Here is a 21,245-nt window from a genome sequence, read left to right as displayed (position 1 = left end):
CTATTGAAGGAATCAGAGAAAGAACTGGAAGAGCTTGAAGGGGCTCGAGACCCCAAAAGTACAACAATGCCAAGCAACCAGAGCTTCCAGGGACTAAGCCACTACCTAAAGACTATACATGGACTGACCCTGGACTCTGACCCCATAGGTAGCAATGAATATCCTAGTAAGAGCACCAGTGGAAGGGGAAGCCCTGGGTCCTGCTAAGACTGAACCCACAGTGAACTAGTCTATGGGGGGAGGGCGGCAATGGGGGGAGGGTTGGGAGGGGAACACCCATAAGGAAGGGGAGGGTGGAGGGGGATGTTTGCCCGGAAACCGGGAAAGGGAATAACACTCGAAATGTATATAAGAAATACTCAAGTTAAAAAAAAAATAATCTTTAAAAAAAAAACAAAAAAAAAAAAGAAAGATAAGATCATTCTAAGAAGGGAGTTATTGAGGGAGGACTTACAAGTGCAGTGTCTTGGGGTTTCCTAGAAACACTATGTGAAGTAATTTGACAAGTTTCATAATTGTATTATTGTCTGTGAGATAATAGTGACTATGATGTTTGTAAATCTCACTCTATCCTATCTTTCCTTCTGCCTGCATAACCAAACATTTGCTATAATCAGTTCATTGTTTAAAAGATTCATTTTATTATATATATGTATATGTGTTATGTATGAAAGTATGTATGTATGTATGTATGTATGTATGTATGTATATTACATGTAGAAGCCAGAATAGGGTACAATGTCCCCTGGCACTGGAGTTATGAACAGTTTTAAGCTACCATGTGAGTGCTGGGGGCTGAACTTGGGTACTCTCCAATAGCAGCAAGTACCTTTACCTACTAAGCCATCCCTCCAGTCTCTCATTTGTAGTTAGCCCACTTCTCAACAGGGAGTTCATGTGTTCAAGGTGGGTAGGAGAGGTACAGTTTTAACTCATTCACTAAGCAACTGTCCAGACAAATTCACCTATTGCACTAGTTACGAACCATCTAAATTTACCTATTGCCCTACTAATTATCTTACTCATTCTGATAACCTAGACCTTAGATTCGATTTTAAAGCTATAAATCCATGCATGCAATACATTCTCCTTTACCTAAAACATAATAAGAGTGTGGTAATTACCCTGTGATTGGGTTTGTGGCAAACAGCATCCTAAATTTTGCATCGAGATTATATGGATTGACACTCTCAGCAATCCAATCAGCCACATGATTGGTGTATTCCTTTCTTGTCATGCTTGCTACAAGGTTTATACAGTAAATTATGTAATGTGGAACCCAGCTGCAATCACTTACTAGGGTTAAGGAATTGAAGCAGCCATTTGATTTTATGCACATAAAACATTCCATATTTAGCAGTTGCCCATTGCTTACATGCACTACTGCGACTATAGAAAGAAGTCCCAGGAATGTTTCTATGAAGCATGCACACGTTCCCCTTATCCTTCTACACTGTGTGAGGCATGCACATGTTCCTCTCGTCTTTCTGTGCACTGACAACAAAGGTGCAGTCCTTGGTTGCTCTGTCCAAGAACCACTGCTTTGACCTTATCATTCATTTCCCCCTTTGAGGCTCCCACATATTTAAGAAAAAAAATACTAGACTTTTTTGTTCCTTTTTTCTTTATGGCATTGTTAGTTTTCCCTCTGAAGAAACAGACCATATAGTATTTGAGAAACTGTTCCAATTTCAGGTAGCCCTTACACATAGTTTTTATTTTCGACACATGAAAGAAAACATGATGTTGCAGGAAATTACTGGGGTTAGTTTATCTGTGAAAGACATTTTTATTTTTCTATATTTTGAAAATAGGAAGGATAAATGCTCATGCTCAGAACAGGGGGCATGCGGCAGGAGGGCAGAGCACAGCAGGAAGGGAGCAGAGGGACATGAGCAGAGAGCATTGAGGGGAGTGGATTGGGCAGGATGACAAGGGACAGGGGAACATTGTCCCAGGAGAGCAAGAAGGGCAAACAAACAGAGGGAGTAGACATGGCTCAGTCAACATCAGACACAATACAGTGTAGCGAGAGGCATCACTGTCTTTATCATCTAATAACTAATAATGTGTTGATAAGCATTTTGGTCTTTCTTCACACATCAATATCAAACATTTGTATCTGTCTTCCATACACAGGCCTGATGACCTGCCAGCTATTTCTTAATAGTTTACACTAACACTAATGGAATATCATATTGTCAATGTTTAAAGGCATCGCTTTTTTAAGTTGTTTATTTCTGGGATATTCTGGAGAGGATTTTTTCTTAGTTTCTTTAACGCAGGATAGAGCTGGAAATCTATTCCTTGGACAGACTTTGAATTCATGATTATCATGCATACAGTCATACCTATCAGGCCTGGTTAAAGAGGTCATGCTTACAAATAAAGTAAAACCAGAAAGCTCCTTATCTAGGAAGATGCTGAAGTCACAGTACCCTTTAATCCGCAGGTGGGCTCCTTTGTCTCTGGAACTCTGTAGCTCTGCCTCCTGTATATGACATGAGGCTGGTAACCTTCCTCGGTCAGTGGATGCTTTTTAACAGGCTCAATGAAAAAGTCTCCATGTGGTAGATGGAAAAATCCAGTCTGTAAATATATTCAATGAGAAGGTTTATGTGAATCGAGTCTGCAAAGGAAAGTACTAAAGTGAAACATTATACAGTCCTTGGTAATCTCTGGAAATTCCAGAAACGGCACTCTCAAACTCTGCCATTGAGTGTTAGAAAACGGATGCTCATGGATGTCTTTATAATCATAAGTATTAAATGATCGGTCACAGATGACTTTGAGATGCTAATAAATATGTCCACATATTTACACAGACCCAAAATGTCACACACAGTTGTTCAGGTTCCTGGTTCCTCCTTAGCACCACTGCTGGGCATTTTCAGGTTGCAAGTAGAGGCATTGGTTCTGCTTGTCCCCATGGAGTCCCTGCCTATGCCCTCAACCCATTGATAACAGAACATTTGTCTGCATGGGCTAATAGATCATACAATCACCCAGTTGCTTTCCTGAGTGTGTTTAATGCCTCATTCAGGAAACAAAGAAACACAAGATTGTCTCATCCATTGGATAGTTTATCACTTTACAAAGAGAGCATTCTTATTCCCACTTATGGGGATCAGTTGTATATCTGAAAATGCTGGTCCATGAGAAATTCAATCCAAGGGGTTGATCTGGAAGTATATTTCTTTCTAGTCTCTTGTTCCCTAAGGAAAACTTCCTAGTATCCATTTGAGGTGCTTAGCAAAGTCCTAGCCAGACGGGCACAGTGATGCTTGTCAGTTTTACTTAGCACTCTGAAGGCATACACAGAAGACTTTGATGTTATCTGGGCTTTAAAAGAAACACTCAAGGTTCCAATCCCATCCTACATGAGACAAAGTCTTCACTCCGGGTGACCCGTTTGGAGTTTTCTGTCAAGCCACCTATTCAAGAACACCAGACTCTAGAATGAAATGGGGTCAAGCCCAAGTGGTTCCTCACTTCCGATCTTGAGTAAATGACTTGCTCAGCTTCTCAGATCTCATCTGAAGCACAGGGATAATTACAGGTTATTGTGAATGGCAGATGAGTTCATCTATATGGGAGTTTTAGAGAAGGTGGAGTTCAGAGTGCTGCCTAGCATTAGGCTCTTTCCAGACTTCTGTGTCATTTCACAGAATTCACAGAATCAAAATGGCTGGTCATTAAATATTAGCTCTCTAATATAAACCTGGACACTGGGACTTGAAGGAGACCTGGAAAGAGTTCCAGGTTCCTCTTTCCATATACCTCAGCCTAATGCTACTCAGTTCTACAGCCAAGACTAGCTGACCTGTCAAGGCAGACAGGAAGCATGGGAGGCTCTTCTCAATTTGGGTGTCCTTCTAAATACCTGCGATGACTATTCTTGGTTGTCAACTTGACTACGTCTGCAATGAACTACAATCCAGAATTTATAAAGCTCTTGTGAAAAGGGAAAGAAAAATCTTTCGTCCAGGTGTGGTTGTTCACACCTTTAATCTCAGCACTCAGGAGAGAGAAACATGTAGATCTTTGAGTTCAAGGTCAGGCTATAGAGCAAGGACAGCCAAGCTTAGGCAGTGAAGGAAAACATTGAAAATTGAAAGCTGGTGATAATGAAATAGAAACAGGGGGCCATGGTCCAGCCCTAGCAAGCAGGAGAATTTGCAGGACCATGTGGCTCAAGCTTTAGAGCCAAGAGTAGAAGGGGTTACTAGGACAATTGATGCTGGTTAGCTGAAGCTAAGAAATTAGTGGTGATTAAGAAAATAACCATTGTGGGTTGGAGAAGTGGCTCAGTGGTTAAGAGCACTAGACTGCTCTTCTAATGGTCCTAAGTTCAATTCCCAGCAGCCACATGGTGGCTCCCAACCATCTGTAATGGGATCTGATGCCCTCTTCTGCTGTGTCTGAAGGCAGCAACAGTATACTAATAGAAAGAGTAAATAAAATTTAAAAAAAAAAGATAACCATTGACCTAAGAACTGAGTCCCCAGTAGAGGAGTTAGAGAAAGAACTGAAGTAGCTGAGAGGGTTTGCAACCCCATATGAAGAACAACAATATCAACCAACCAACCCCCCCAGAGGTCCCAGGGACTAAACTACCACCCCAAGAGTACACTGGGATGGATCTATGGCTACAGTTGCATATGTAGCAGAAGATGGCCTTTTCAGGCATCACTGGGAGAAGACGACTTTGGTCCTATCAAGGCTCGATGCCCCAGTTTAGGGGAATGTCAGGGCGGGGAGATGGGAGGGAGTGGGGAACACCCTTATAGAAGAAGGAGAAGGGGAGATGGGATAGCAGGTTTCTGGAGGGGAAACCTAGAAAGAGGATAACATTTGAAATGTAAATAAAAAATCCAATAAAAATACTAAGTATGGTAAAAAAGAAAAGAAACCTAGAACAAGAAGAAGAAAAAGAAGGAGGAAGAGAAGGAGAGGAGGAGGAAGAAGAGGAGGAAGAGGAGGAGGAGGAGGAGAAGGAGGAGGAGGAGAAGGAAGAGGAGGAGGAGGAGGAGGAGGAGGAAGAAGAAGAAGAAGAAGAAGAAGAAGAAGAAGAAGAAGAAGAAGAAGAAGAAGAAGAAGAAGAAGAAGAAGAAGAAGAAGAAGAAGAAGAAGAAGAAGGAGAAGAAGGCATCATTACTAAGGTGAAATCTTCTGGAAAATGTTTTCCGAGAGCACGAAGAAGCTGTGTTCTAGAGGTGGCCAAGGTTGTACCTTGTGCTAGTAGATGAACTAGGTGATGCCTAACAGTCAGCCAAGTGGTACTGGTTTTGAAGGCATGTATGTGTCATGGAGAGCAGCTGCAGCCTGGCTCTGTGAGAAGACATGGAAGGCCATTGGTCAAGGTTCAGCCTCAGTTGTAGTTGATGGCTGAGGACTGAAGGGGTCATGTGAAAAAATTAAGGCTTGACACCATAAAGAGAGCCTAGGAGAAGCTATTAGTGAAGCCCAGTTGCAGTGGAAGATCTCAGTGTATTGGAGATGCCAGTACCATGGAATGATCACCAGGAACAGCAGCAGCACCAGAGTGGATCAACCTGAACTTAGAGTGCTACAGAGGGCAGAGATCAAGAAGTGACCCAAGCCCTTTGGAGGAGCACAGAAGACCATGTGTGGATCCCAGATATTAGAACAAGAAGCCGTGAAGGTAAAGTGCCTTGGAGACCCCAAGATGTAGAGATGCCAGAGTCATGGGATACCTGTCAAGGAAAGCTGCTACCGAGAAGGGGAATGTGGTAGTTTGGATATACTTGGCCCATGAGAAATGGCATTATTAGGAAATGTGGCCTTATTGAAGGAGGCATAGCCTTGTGAGAGGAAGTATTCACTGCGGGGTGGGTTTTGAGGTTTCCTCCTATGCTCAAGCTTCATCCAATGTGGAAGAGAAGATGCCTTCTGGATGCCTTCAGAAGAGAGTCTCTGCTGGCTGCCTTTGAATCAACTCTTGGTTCCTCCAGCACCATATCTGCCTGCATACTATCATGTTTTCCTCCATGATAATAATGGACTGAACATCTGAAACTCTAAGCCAGCCCCAGTTAAATGTTTTCTTTTATAAGAGTTGCCTTGGTCAAAGAACATAGTCAATAAGACAAATCAGCATCCTACAGATTGAAGAAAAAATCTTCACCAACCCGCTATCTGATAGAGGGCATATATATATATATGAACTCAAGAAGATTACCACCAAAAAACACCCAAACAAAACAAATAAAAAAATGGGATATAGAACTAAACCAATTCACAAAAGAGGAATCTTGGGTGATTGAGAAGCACCTAAAGAAATGTTCAGAGTCCTTAGTGATCAGAAAAATGCAAATCAAAACTACCTTGAGATTCCACCTTACATCAGTCAGAATGGCTAAGATCAAAACCTCAGGTAACAACATATGTTGGTGAGGATGTGGAGAAAGAGGAACACTCCTCCATTACTGGTGGAATTGCAAACTGATATGACCAATCTGGAAATCAATTTGAAGGTTCCTCAGAAAATTGGAAATAGACTTACCCAAAGATCCAGAAGTATCATTCTTGGGACTCTATCCCCAAAGATGTTCCATCATGCCACTGGGACACATGTTCCACTATGTTCATAGCAGCCTTATTTGTGATAGCCAGAAGCTGAAAACAACCCAGATGTCCCATGACAGAAGAATGGATACTTAAAATGTGGTTCATTTACACAATGGAATACTACTCAGCTATTAAGAACGAGGACATCCTGAGTTTTGCAGGCAAATGGATGAAACTAGAAAATCCTGAGTGAGGTAACTCAGACCCAAAAGGATATGTACAGTATGTTCTCACTATTAAGTGGATATTAGCCAAAAATATAAAAAAAAAGTACAGCATACCCAAGATACAGTCCACAGAATTCAAAAAGGTCAACAAGCTTAAGGGCCCAAGTGAGGACGACTCAGTTCCACCTGAGAGGGAAAAGAAAGCAACCACAAGGGGGAAGGAAGGAAGTACAGGGGAGGGAAAGGGAATGGGGTTTGGGGAGAGGGGAACATGATCTGGTATGGAAAAGGACTGAAGCCCTGAGGGCCAGCAGAAAGAATGGAAACAGGCAACCTCAGGAGGAAGGAGGTTAGGAAGACCCTCTAGAATGTACCAGAGACCTGGGGAGTGAGAGACTCTCAGGACTCAAAGAGGGGAGACCCTAGATGAATGTCCCTAGAGTGGGGAGAGGGAACTTATTGAATCCACCTCCAGCAGAAAGACAGGGCATCAAGTGAGGGATGGGGTTGCTAAGCTCTGAGCCATAATTCTTCCTGCCTGAAAGAAACGCAGGGAAGGAAATGGAAAAGAGTCTGAGGAGAAGAAAGTCCAGCAACAGGCCCAAAGTGGGTTCCAGTTCTAGGGGAGGCCCCAAGACCTTGACACCATTACTGAAGCTATGCGGCATTCACAAAAAGGGACCTACTATGACTGATCTCCGAAAGACCCAACAAGCAGCTGAAAGAGTCAGATGCAGATATGTGCACCCAAACAACAAACAGAAGCTGCTGACCCCTCTGGTTGAATTAGGGAAAAGCTGGAGGAAGCTAAGGAGGAGCACAACCCTGTAGCAGGACCAGCAGTCTCAGTTAACCTGGACCTCTGAGATCTCTTGGACACTGGATCACCAATCAGGTAGCATACACTAGCTGAGATGAGGCCTCCAACCCATATATAGCAGAGGACTCCCAGGTCTGGGTTCAGTCAGAGAAGATGCACCTAATCCTCAAGAGACTGGAGGCCCCAGGAAGTTTAAAGGTCTGGTGGGGTAGGTGGGGTGGGGACATCCTTATGGAGACAGGGGGTTGGGGGGAGAGTGCAGGGTGGGGGAGGTATGGGATGCGGAACCCTTGGGGGATGGACGAGGAGGGGAATAAAATCTGGAGTGTATAAACAAACAAACAAACAAATATAAAAAAGAGTTGCCTTGGCCATGAAACCCTAAGACTGTACCTATTTGTCTTCTGCCACCTATCGGTGTAGACAGTAATGTAGCTGTACCTTAACATTGCCATTTGGGCTTCTTAATTTGATTACTAACTGCAGAATATCTTAATACAAGAATAAAAGAAAGATAAAGAGTTTTTACTCTGACTTGTGAAAAATAGCTATGTGACCTTCAACAGGTTGTTCACACCCTTGAGCCACATTGCCCTTCCTCGCCAGCAAGAGGCAGCAATGTTGACTACTTAATAGGCCATTGGAGAATCTAGCAAGAGGAGGCGTGTGGAAGTAGCCTACAAGGTATTTTACTTTTAACCTCAGATTTGTTTTTACTCTGACATTTCCTAGGGGATGTGGCACTTTTTTCTCTGCAGCTTTGTTTGAGAAGAACTTCTCTGACAGAAAGGACTGATGAGACCCAGAGAACAGAACCAAGTAATTGTAATAAAATAGTGGAAACACACTCCATGCATTACGGAGATTTGGTTCTATTTCTGCTGTAAGTCAGAGACCAACAAGAGAGAGGAAAGCCTGCCTGCTGTTAATGAGGCTCATTTGTGCCATAGAAACCAAGCAAAAGGCCAGGGCTCCTCAGAGAGCCTGGGCCCTGTGGTCATTTGTGCAGTTATCAACCTAAATATTAATGTCCCTCAAGGAAACGATTACAAAATCACCAAGAAGGGCTAATCGGGGACTCTTCAGATTCAGATTTTGGGCTCAACTGGTGGAGAAGAAACAAGAAGAACTCCACTGGAGAGCCTGCATATTTCGTGAGCAAGATGGACAGAGGGGCCTGAAAGTCACAGGTTTTCCTAAAAGCTTCCTTACAGCTGCGCTCCTCCACAGGGTCATCCCTATAAGCACGCACATAGAAATCTATCTCAATAGTTCACAGAAGCTGGAAGGAGACGCCAGAGAGCAATAGTGGAGGGCAAGGAAAGAACCTATGAGAGCACAGGTAGGGCAGCTTGCTGCAAGAGCCCCTGGGATCACGGGGAAGGGAATACACAGGAGAGAAAACAGCATGAAAGTGATATGAGGAAGAGTGTAGGTGTGTTTTCAGATTAAGCTATGTACCTTTCTTTTCCAAAGCATAAACACAGATTTGTGCACATACGGTGCCAGGTGGCAGTGGCCCAGTGGTCTGTGCATTGAGCTCTTCTTAGTAAAAGCCAGATCAGGATGGACGAAATCACACACAGTTTGCTTCCCATGGGAGAGCTGACAGCACACTTAGCCTGAAGCAAGCTATACTGGAAAATCATCTTTCCATTTTCAGCTCTCACTTGGAATTAAACAAAACCACCTTCATCCCAGTCTTCCCTTCAGCCCACTCCCTTCTCTTACCTTTCAAGAAGATTGGAGGGAAGAATTGGCAGAAGGCTCTCACTAGTTAGAGAAACTCACACAGAATGAGGCTCAGGTTGAAGCATACAGCAGATTCATTCTCCCTTCCACATCCTCTGCAATCTTTTCTTCTTCCTTCCATATCTGCCAAGCTCAGGACACTGCTAACTCACTTTTGGAAATAAACTCACCTACCTGTTTTGACTAACTTAGAAATATCTATGAACGCTTCCAAACACCACTACCCTTTCAAGGTAATTTTAAATGGGGTTTAAATATTTGTATAGCCTTACAAGCATGTAAAAGTATGCACAAACCATAGCTGGAAATGTCCTATGTATGTTTCATACAGGGAACCCTCACCTGGAGGAAAAGAAAGTTACCAATCAGCCAAGAAGTTCCCTGTTCCACTTTGTAATCAATAACATCCCCCAAAGGACTCTGTTATCCTGCTCTCTAACACTAATAAATTAATTCTCAGTCTACACTTACTTTCAAATCACAGTTCAGATTCAGACCTTGGGGAAATATGACGGAGGCATCGTAATGGACCTTATATCCTACAACCTAGATTCACATTACGGAATCTAATTCTCTCCACAGATCTGGAAATGGCTTTTTTTTCTGATCTTTGTCCTCCACGGAAAGCCCTTCCCAAACATCTAAGACAAGGCAGGGGCTAGAAGACACCATGCTGACTGGTAGGCAATTTGTGCTGATGGACACACAATGGAATAACTGCAAAAGTCTCAGAGGAACAGAATTAATGCAAGCCTCTTATTCCTTGCTTTAGAGTCCTGAAGTAGGAGCATCTCTCTAATTAACCTTGGGCACAGGCTAGAGGGGAATTTAAGGCATGTCCCAGGACCAAGCAAGCCAAGTTCCCAAGATTGACATCTTCAGTTAGTTTCCAAGTTTCCAGGTCTACCAAGTCATGGCCTTCTTTTGTTCCTAGTAGAAATACATTCTGTATCACTTTGGGTTTCTTTTTCCAGTCAAAGAGCCAGACTTTGGGAACAAGCAGGTCTGAGTTCACCATTCAATTCCAGCAGGAACAAGTAATAGGTCTTTTTACAAGTAATCTGGTCCTCTGAGTCTCAGTGACCTCATCTGTGACTTCGTGGTGTGATAGTGGCTTTCTGCTGAGGAGTTACACTGGGGAAGGACTGAAGTAATGCATGTGAGTTATTCCAAACAATCCCTGTCCTCTAGCTAATGTCTCTCTGCAGACGTTCTTACCACAGTGGCACCTCCTCTGTGACGAAGTCATTCATTTCCTCGTCCTGGAATGTGTTCGACATGGATGTTTATTTTTGAAGCCAGTTTTTGGTTCTAGAAAAATAAATATCCTGCTCATATAAAGGAAGAAAAGCTACCTCTTAATTATCTTTGTTTCTTGCTTGGTAATACATGAAACTAAATCCATTTGTCCCATCATGATTCTTGAGAACTCTTCCTGAAGAATCACTGTTGTTCTTTCATAAGAGAGAGAGAAAAAAAAGCTGTGGATCTTAACACCCATTCAGTCACTGAAGTGAGTCCTCAAGAGAGCAGGCTCCAAACAGAAGCAGATGACAGAAGGTGAGCTTCTTCCATTTTAGCATGCAAACAACTCTTACGGAATGTTTTCTAATTGTGTGAGTGGGGCTGCAGAGACTATTCAGGGTTTAAGAACACTTGCTGATCCTACAGAGGGTCCAGATTCCATCCCCAGTGTCTATGTGGTGGCTCACATGTGTAGCTCAAGTTCAAAGGGATTCAAGTTCCTGCTTTGGTTTCCATGGGCACTGGGGACACACGTGGTAGATACACACATGCAAGTAGAATACATGTCGATGAAATAAATAAAATATTGAAAAATATTTTAAATGCGTATGCCTATGAGCCTGTCCCAGAACATGCCCTTGGGGTTTTTTAATCTCCTATAATTCCATCTGGTATAAAACCAAGGATGTGCATATGTACAGTTTGCTGTGCTTTGGATCTAAAAGCTGCCCTTAACTTGTTCTTGAATACCTGTTTCCCAGCTACAGGCATCCTTTGTGTGGTCTGGTCTGGAACTTTGGGAGGTAGAAATAAATCCCTGGAGGTAGATCTTTGAAGGTTATCCTCACCCTTGGTGCTTGCTGTTCTGTCTTTATAAGGATAGCCTCTGTGCAATTTCCCAGCATGTTCGTGTAACCAGCACAAACTCATGTGGTTAACTTTGATTATCAACCTCACACACCTGGGAAGAGGGAATCTCAGCTGAAGAACTGTCTCCATCACATTGTCTGTGGACTAGTCTACCTATAGAGGAATTTTAATACAGCAACATGGCTGTTCTGGCAAGAGATCACATCCAAAGATATGATCTGGTCAGAATGCAGTCATGTCCTGGGTTACAGTATGATCTGGTTGGTTACAGTACTAAGAGATTGCCTTAGTACACACCTTACTACAATGAAGGTAAGGTTAAGTTGGTAGAAGGAGGCAGCCATGTTTGAAAGTGACATCTAATTGAGGAGTAGACAAAATGATGAATCAGAAAAATTTGACTGAATGAGGCAGAGATAGGATATGTCCAATTCATACAAGAACAGCAGAAGAGGGATTACTTAAGAACAGGGAGAGAGAAAAAAAGTGGTGGTATGATATGATGTGGGGTGTATGTGTGTGTGTGCATAGTTGCTTTATTGGAACAGTTTTAAAGAGCCAGGTAAAAAAGAAAACAAGCCAGAGAATGAGAAAGAGCCATAGATACGAACAGATTGCTCAAGTTAGTATGTGCTGAGGCAGAGCAATTCAGTCAAGAGCCACGAAAAGCTGGATTGAATCAGTCAGCTTGGATGATTAGATTGTATGAGGCTACAAGTTTCCAGGCCTGTGCCTAGGTATAGTAAGAAAAGAGAAGGAGTGTTCTGGGCTCAGTCCAAGCTGTGTGTTTGCACACCTTGGGCACAGTTGTCATCTCATCACCTCATCCAACAAAATAAAAGTGACAAGTGACATTTATATCTATGAGGGCATTATCTTGATTTTTAATTGAGAAGACAGCCCAAGCCACTGGGAGCAGTACAATTCCCTAGGCAGATGGGCCTGACTTGTATAAGAAAGAGAGCTTGGCAGTAACAGGATTCTCCATGAATTCTGCTTTAGTTCCTGCCTCCAGGTTTCTGCCTTGAATTACAAAAACTAAACAAACCTATTTCTATCCTTAGTTGTTTTTGGTCACGGTATTTATCAAAACAATAGAAACAAAACTAGAAGTGTGTGTGTGTGTGTGTGTGTGTGTGTGTGTTTGTGTGTGTCTGTGTGTCTTTGTGTGCCTCTGTGAGTGTGTTTGAATGTGATTGTGTGTGTATGTATATGTGAGTGTGTGAGTATGGGTGTATTGTGTGTGTGTGTGTATTTCCCTCCATAAAGTTGTTTGTGTTACCCATTCTGTCGAAGTAACATAAAATTGACAAATACCATAATAATAGCTCAATTAAAGCGTTAGTAGGCCTCAACTACAGAAAATTCCAATTATGGCAATAGTTAAACACAAGTTGTAAAGAATACTCCACAGATGTAAGACTGGAAAGCATAATCACAGTATCTTTTGGGTCAAGACAGTGCAAAGGTGTTCCTTGAAGGTTGGGAAACAACCCAGTAAATAGATCTAGCTGACTAAGGAATCATTTCACATAAAGAAAAAGAAAAAAATTTGAGAGAACTCTGCATACAAAAGCTGAAGTGACCCTCTAAAATTATCCCTAAATTTGTTTCAAAATTTTGTTTTGTTTTGTTCTTTGCATTGCAAACTTCATTTCTAGAACTCAGTAGACCTGCTCTCAACACTGTCCTGGGGAGGCAGGATCTTCCCGGGCAGCTCCGCCATACGAAACTATCTTTCTAGTTCTGAACAATAGATGATGTCAGAGACTTACAGTCGCCCAGATATACCCTTTTCTCCAATAATGAATCCATCACAATGGTTTCTTCTTCTAAGAGTTTCTCTGTGTATAATTTTATTTTTAAACCATCTCAACTAGTAACCCCTGCACCCATTTACCATATCTCCCCAGAAAAATGAAGATTCCAATAAAAAAAAAGGAAGGGAAGAACTTGCTAGCACACTGGAAGCCAGAGAAACTGGTTATTAGAGAGAACAATAGAAGAAAACTACCCAGGTAAAACCTCGCTCTCTCTCCTGTGGGGAACAGAGAGCCATTAAGGTGATTTCAGCTTTGTGACACAGCAGGCTATAGTTTTCAAATTAGAAGCCGCCCTTGCTATGAGAACACAAAGTCCTTGCTGGGATATGAAGAAAATAGCTCTGGCCTGTCTTCGCCCACCCTGATTTCGAAGGCTCCCACCCTTGCAATGAAAACCACAGTAACCATGAAAAGCAGCTGCTGCTACCACGGGGCAATTAATTGTCTTGCTCCCTGGGAACACTGGAGTCCTGGGAACACGGCACTCCAGGAGGTTGAAGGATGACCTGGACAGAGGATTCCCTTTGATGGCTTAGTGACGGGTAGATGGGCATAAGCTAACCCTGAGGGGATCTGATAGCACACTCATGTCACTATCACAGAAGCGAAGAGTGACATTAATGAAGAGGATGTCTGAGGTACAATATTATTCCATGATGTTACATTAGTGCCCTGTTAAATATTTATGCCCATACGATAGGTACAGAAACCAAAAGGAAAATCTTTCCTTTTAAGGGGCTGCTTCTTTAGAGAAAAATCCCACTCAGTTTCCCCTTTCCACAGCCCACTCCTGTCACAGCTGTAGAAGAACAAGTTCAACATAATTAAAGGTCATCCTCCATAGTGCTATGGAGAGAATAGATTTGAGTCATTATGCTATTTTTTTTTACCAAGCACAAATTAAATCTTCCTACATGGTTCAATATTTCATGAGCGCCAGAAGACAAGATTGAAGTGCTGGAGGTAAGGGGATAGCAGCTGAGAAGGTCTTAAAGTGCTCCGAATTCACCTAGGTGTAGTCAAAGGGACGCCTGGGGATAAAGAAGCACAAGAGAAAGGGCAGAAGGAAGAAGCCACACTCACTGAGGGTGAAATGAGAGCCCTGAAGGGGGCAGGTGGGGATCTTTCCATTTGGGGCTGGTTGAAGATGTGTACTGTAAACTCCTTTATTTGTTCACCATGGAATCTTCAGTGAGATACATATTGCTTTCTTGATATCTTTGTGTAGCTAACAATACTGGGTCTTATGTCAAGAATACAATGGGGGAGAAAACAGAACAGTAGCTGAATCAGTATGCAACAAGAACGTCTTTCTCCCATTGAGAAGGTAAAATCCTTTCCTTGATCTTACACAGCACAATCGCCCGGTGCCTTCATTTTGCTTTCCATTCCTTGATATGACACCTCAGTTAAGGCAGCACAAGAAAGAAAGGGTTCACTTGGCTCACAATTCCATGTTACAAACCATCACTAAGGATAAATCCACATGGCAGGAACTTGAAGCCACTAGTCACAGTGCATCCATGGTGAAGAAAGGAGGGCAGTGAATTAAGGCGTGAATGTTTGGGATCCACCCTAAGGAAGTTCAGGGTTCTCCTGACTAGAGAATGGTTGTACCCATTCTCCAGTGGTAAAGTTACACCCCTCAATTAACTAACCAAGACTATCCCCCGTAGACATGATCAAACACCAACCTGATATAGATATTCTCTCATTGAGATTCTCTTCCATGGTGATTGGAGATGTGTGGATATTCATTAACGCTAACCATAATATCTAGGACACTGCCATGAGGCTGGGAAGAAGGAGCCGACCTCTCATGGAGTTGGACGAAATAAAGTTGAGACAAAGCTAGCCATTGTGGAGAATAAAGAACAAATGGAGAGCAAAGGGTTGTTGGAAAAGAGAATGCAAGGACTTACATTAGTGTAGATCTAGTGACTAGTGACTTTTGAGTGGAGGAATGATTTATCCTAGCCCACCACCTCAAAGGAATTCAGTTAGTCATGGCAGGGAGGACACTGTAGATTGGCTCAGTTCATGGTGATGGGATCACGTGGCACAGGCTGTTCACATCACGGCAGACTAGGAAGTAGATCGTGGGACAGGAACCAAGGGCAAGTTCATAACCCTAAAAGGCCCTGCACGTTAAAGGTTTTACAGCCTCCCAATAGGAAACACGTGTTACAAAATAAATCTACGGAGCATAGTTTAGATTCATACCATAACCATGTTTAATCTATGCTCAAAGCAAAGAGCAATGAATTCCTGCATGGGTGGTTGAGATTCACTTTGGCACAGTTTACGCTTCCTCTGCCTAGAGAATGATGCCACCCACAGTTAGGTAAGTTTACAAACTGTACAGAATTTGCAAAGCAAGCATGATGTTTATGATAAATATAGTCCTCAGAGGCAGAACATCCTACTCTCCTGAACCTGCAAATGTTGCTTTATATTGCAGTAGTTTGCTGGTATGGTTAAAAAAAGATCTTAGAGAAACTTCTCTGGATTGTCAGCATTGATCGGTGTGGTCAGAAGAGCCTTTACAAGACAGGGACAGGCAGGTCATAGTGCACACATGGAGAGAGTGACAGAAGAAAATAGAGTGAATGTATTTTATTCAGTGCTTCTATACTACAGGTAATGTTTTATACCCTAGAAGAGTGAACAGATCACACAAGTAAAGTCACACAAAGAGAAGTCTGGAAAGGTTATGTGTCCTTGAGGCTAGGACACTGGCTATAACCCACAATCCGCAGCCAAAAGTAGTTTTCACACTCAAACCCCAGTATACAAGGATGTACATTCTAGGTCACTACAGCAAAATGTCCAATGTTGAAGACATTCAAAGACTTATGTTTTGCTATACATCAGCTGTTCTCTCCCCTCCTAACACCACTCCTCCAGGGCTGAGGATGCAATGCATCCTCACATGTGCTAGGCAAGAGCTCCACCACTGAGCCACACTGTCAGCCCAACATCCTTTGTTTGTGGTCACACCAGGTCAAAGGGTGAAATGTAGATTTGCTGCAGCTGTTAAGAGTGAGTGGCACATTGAAAGGAAACACCTGTGGCAATAGCTGATACCCAGCATGGATTCAGAAACAATGCCTACCTCCGATGAAGTCAGAGAGACTTAGCATGACTAGCGTTTCGGAGGCTCCACTTGTCAGCTGTTCAGCACCTAGCTCCTCACTCCCACTCATCCAGGCCCAGGAGTGCATGTCTAATGAAGACCCACACCCTTTAAGTCACCATCTTAGTCCTTCTGCCTGGAATGATGCCACAATGGGCCCATCCTTTGGGATGTAACACCAACTGACACACACGTGTGCCTCAGAGTGTTCTCTCCTGTCTCAATGCTTCCATTCCCTTTGACAACTTGTCACCGAGCTATTGTGTTGATGCTTCAGCAGCCTTGTTTTTCTCTACACACCATACTACAGCTTGTCAATAATTCTTTCAAAAGAGCACCAGATTTGGAGACAGGGAGTCTAGCATACCGACGCCATCAACTTCAGAGAAATTAAAGAGTGGAAACTGCTTTATTCTTTAGGGAAGAATTGGTATGACAACTATTTGATTTAATCAGAAGGACTAACTTCATCCGCTAACAACAACGACAACAACAAAGAATCTATTTTCTTTACCAGACTACCTGGGATCCAGGAAATGAGCTTCGGAATTGGAGAAAATAAATACTGATGGCACTCAGAGTGGAAAGTCTCATGCTACCTGAAACTTAGTGATTTTTTTCCCCTGATTCTCACATTGATTAGTATTCAGCAGGGTTTAGCTTTCATGCTATTCTTACTGTTCTGTCAGCATCCAAGGAGGCCAGCCTATGAACAGTTACAGCTGGACCCTTTGGATTATGAACAAGTACCACAGAGCTAGCCCACTGCACAGTGGTTACACCTTTGCAAGCATGGCAGGTGCCACATACAAAACTCTAAAGGGGAGAGAGGTCGAAAGAGTGCACAAGGATGATTTCCCCCTCTTTCTCCATTATATTATTTTGAAAAATTTCAAGAGCAAATATCATCCACTTAGTATAACACACACTCATACACACTTAGATTCAACAAATAACTTAGCACCTTTGACGTATACAACTATGCTGACCCATTTGAAGGTTATCTGCAGATTTTACGGCAATTTAACTTAACATATATCAACATGTGCACCTGACGATGGTCGTCCCACATCTAATCACCATTCCATCGTCTAAGAAAACTGGTCATAATTCTACACAGCAAATATGCTGCATCCCTCAGCAAAGAAGCTTCCATTAGTAGCAAATGGAGACCATCCCAGAAATCACAACTGGACACAAAGCAGAAATGAATAGGTCAGGGGCAGTTCAGCCCCATTGCATAGGTCTATACTACAGTCCCTGTATCTGTAGCTCAGGAAACATCACGGAAGAGGGCAAAGGATTATTTTAAGAGTCAGCACGCCAGGATGTCTGCCATAGAGTAGTCTCTCATGGAATTGGGTGTATAAACAAGAATGGAATAATATCAATAGATAATGCTAACATAGAAGGGAGAGAATATCATGGGGTCCCACCCAAAAACAAAGAGCCATAGGCAACTAATGACTGCTGAGAGGGAGAGTCAGCGTCTCTCCAGATGAGCTCCTGATTTATTATCTAATACAAAGTGGTCAATCTTGAGGCTATATGCACACAAACGATAAAAACAGACTCAGCAAATTGTACACATTTATATACATATACATGTACACATATATACATATACACATATGAATTTATACACATACATATACACATATACACATATGAATTTATACACATACATATACACATACACACACACACACACACACACACACACACACACACACACACACATATAAAATAAAGAGGCTATCTGCCTGACTGTTGATCCTGTTCCCTAACTGAACCAACTTGTCTGGTCTCAGTGGGAGAGGATGTGCTTAGTCCTACAGTGACTTGATGTGGGGGTGGGGACGATGTTGGGGGGTGAGGAGGAAGTAGGGGGGGTGTTTGAAGGAGTGGGGTGATACCAAGAGAGGGGCTCTGCCTTCCCAGAATAGATGGGAAGGAAGAAACAAGGGGAGGATCTGCAAGAGGGGGAACTGGGAGGAGACGGGGCTGATGCTGTGATGCAAAGAGAATAAATAAATAAAATTTAAAAAAGAAAAAGAAAGTACTGATTTGAGGGTACTCGGAAGGAGTGGGAGGGAAGAGCTTGAGAAGGACTTGGGGGTGAAAGGGAAGGGGGAAAGTGATGCAATTATATTTTACTTAAAAATATTTAAAATTTCAAGTTTCATTACACACACACACACACACACACACACACACACACACACACACACACAGTCACATTTCCAATTGCATCATTTACTAGAGCTCCCCACACAAAGTGACTGAGTCTAAGCCAGAAGGAGAGGGGGGGTCACAATAGATGAGAAGGAAGAAATTACTCTGGACAACAGAGAAGGGGACAAGGAAAGTAACTCAGACAGTGAGAAAGGCAAGAGAAGAAAATATGAAATATATTTCTTTTTCGTTTTTATCATTGTATTTTACTTGTGTAAAGCGATGGGTTTGAGGAACAGGCTCTAAATCCATATTATAGAGCAATGATAGATTGGGTACCTTAAAAAACGGGTAAGAAACATCTTTTCCAGCTTTAATAGAACACTTGGTGGGGGGGGTTACTGCATGCACAGCCCAGTTGTTCAAGAGCAAGCCTGAGTCCTGTGGGAAGAGTAGAGCTGGCAGCTTCCACCCTGCCAGAGTGGACTGTCCTGACGTTGCTCTAAGTCTTCCACCCCTTCCTTCAGTCATTACTCTTGTACTTCATGGAAGATGGGAAGCTGGGACATTCAGATCGTTTTTGAAAAATACATCTCTTAAGCCAAATGATGATTCTTTAAAAAAAAAAAAGAACAATGGCTAGGCACAGGACAAATAATAATACCACTAAGCTTTTGGAAGCTTTGACGTGCTCACTCCCATTGCAATGATACAGCAGAACTGTATTTTGCATGCTTTATGATTTTAAGTATGTGAAAATACAAGACATACTTCCTGTACAGAACACAGTCATGCCTTTTTTGTAAGACTCGCCATTACGATCATTATTCCAAATTACCTAGTCTTAAAAGTCCATGCCTTTTCTTTTACGACACATTTTGAGCTTTAGCTATGATTTATTCGATGCAAATGATCTGTGTGGGAAAATAAGATTCTGTTCATAACAGTGGTCAGAAGCGTTCAACGGCGCGACAAAAAGCTGCACCAATCGTTATATAGTCAAATGCACCATAATTAAGAGACAACGAAAATGCAGACAATATGTGTGTAGGAAAGTATTGTCCCTCCTCTCATGGGTATTAAAGAGGTCCATGCTCTGGATGACTGTACGTGGAGGAGGTCAAAGGAACAGAGACACCAAAACAAAAGCTAGACTGGGAAAAGCCAGTCCAGTGTCACTGGCTTTGTAGGAGGAAGACTGGGTCATCGGCCATGGGATGAAATGGCCTCCGAATGCTGAGAAAGGCCATGATTATCTCCAGAAGCCTCCCAGAGCAGTGTTTTTATTTTGGTATGCAGAGACCCACTTCAAATTACTGACTTGCAGAACTATAGAACACCAAACCTGGGTTGTTTGAGTGACACTTGTGGAGCCAGTTAAGTGGCTGATAGGAAACCAATGGAACATGGATCAGATACACTGGTTCCAAAAGGAGGGATGAGGCCACCGGGAATTAAGTATCACCAATTGTGGTTTTCTGTAAGACCTTCTCAAGATTGGTTCAACCAACATTACATTATGGATAGAGAAGGGGCCCATTAAGAACCCACACCCCTGGAGGGACTCGTGAGAGTTAGTATTGTTGGAAGAAGGATGTCCTTTTCTTCAGTGTTGTAGCCACTGGTATGTCACCCTCATTCCAATAAACAACCTCCTTGCCATGCTCTGACAAGAAGCTCTAACGAACCCCAGTGAGTCACACACACGAATAAGGTAAGAAAATAAATGGAGATCACTGAGACGTAAGAGGTAAGAGGGGAATGGGGATAGAAAAGACTAAAAGTCATATGTAAAAGAATAAAACTATAGATGGAAACCAGTTTTTAGATCACCTAAATAAACCTAGATAAAAGCTAGTGTCCAGTATCCAGCCTTGAGACTAATGGAACAGAGTGACGTTGCCCCTGGAAATTGTATCTGCTTGAAATAGGCCAGATGTTTGAAAGAAGTGAAGAGAAAGCCGTTCAATTCACCTTAACAATCACAAACAATGATGTTTTGGGTTTGTCTTATTTAGGACTTCTATTGCTGGGATAAAATCGTGACATAAAGCAACTTGGGGAGGAGAGGGTTCATTTCATCTTACAGACTCTAGTTCATCACCCAGGAAAGTCACCGCAGGATTCTGGAGGCAGGAACTGGTGCAGAGGACAAAAGGAGTTTTGCCTCCTGGCTTTTTCCTCATCAATTGCCCATTCTGACTTCTTATGGCACTTAGGACACCATCTCAGAAGTAGCACCGTGCACAATGAGCTGGGCCCCCGCAGATCAATCATCAATCAAGAAAATATACCACAGGCTTGCCCACAGGTAAGAGCTTTCTCAGTTAAGGTTTCCTCTTTCAAGATGTCCAGTTGACATAAAACTAGCCTGCAGAGTTCATCTCAAACCCAAGAATTTTTTTTCTAAAATCATCACCATAACTACTAAGAAGAAAAAGGCAATGTTGTCAATTTTGAGTATAGTTCTTTATCTTCTGGAGAACAAAATTAGAAAAAAAACCCCAAGTAGTTGAGTTGGTACATTTGCTAGATTTGAGGGATGAAAAGGAATGACAATTTGGGCAATTTCCTAATTTCAGAGTCATGCTCTAGTATGGGTCTCTCAAGTGTTATCAGCACCCTTGGATCTTGGGCTTGTAACGGAACCATGCAAACTGGAATGC

The 21,245-nt window shown here is 42.5% G+C and overlaps 1 protein-coding gene across 1 annotated transcript in view; it reads right to left on the bottom strand.

Moving 5' to 3' along the window:
- Adamts12 (ADAM metallopeptidase with thrombospondin type 1 motif, 12) overlaps positions 1-21,245 on the bottom strand; it is a 307,826-nt gene that overhangs the window by 214,349 nt on the left and 72,232 nt on the right. The window contains 1 exon segment of the mRNA NM_001106420.4: positions 2,439-2,589. Coding sequence (NP_001099890.2) covers positions 2,439-2,589 — 151 coding nt within the window.

Source organism: Rattus norvegicus, chromosome 2 (assembly GCF_021556685.1).
Source record: "Rattus norvegicus strain SHRSP/BbbUtx chromosome 2, alternate assembly SHRSP_T2T, whole genome shotgun sequence".
Lineage (NCBI taxonomy): Eukaryota > Metazoa > Chordata > Mammalia > Rodentia > Muridae > Rattus > Rattus norvegicus.
This window is presented reverse-complemented; position numbering and strand designations above follow the sequence as displayed.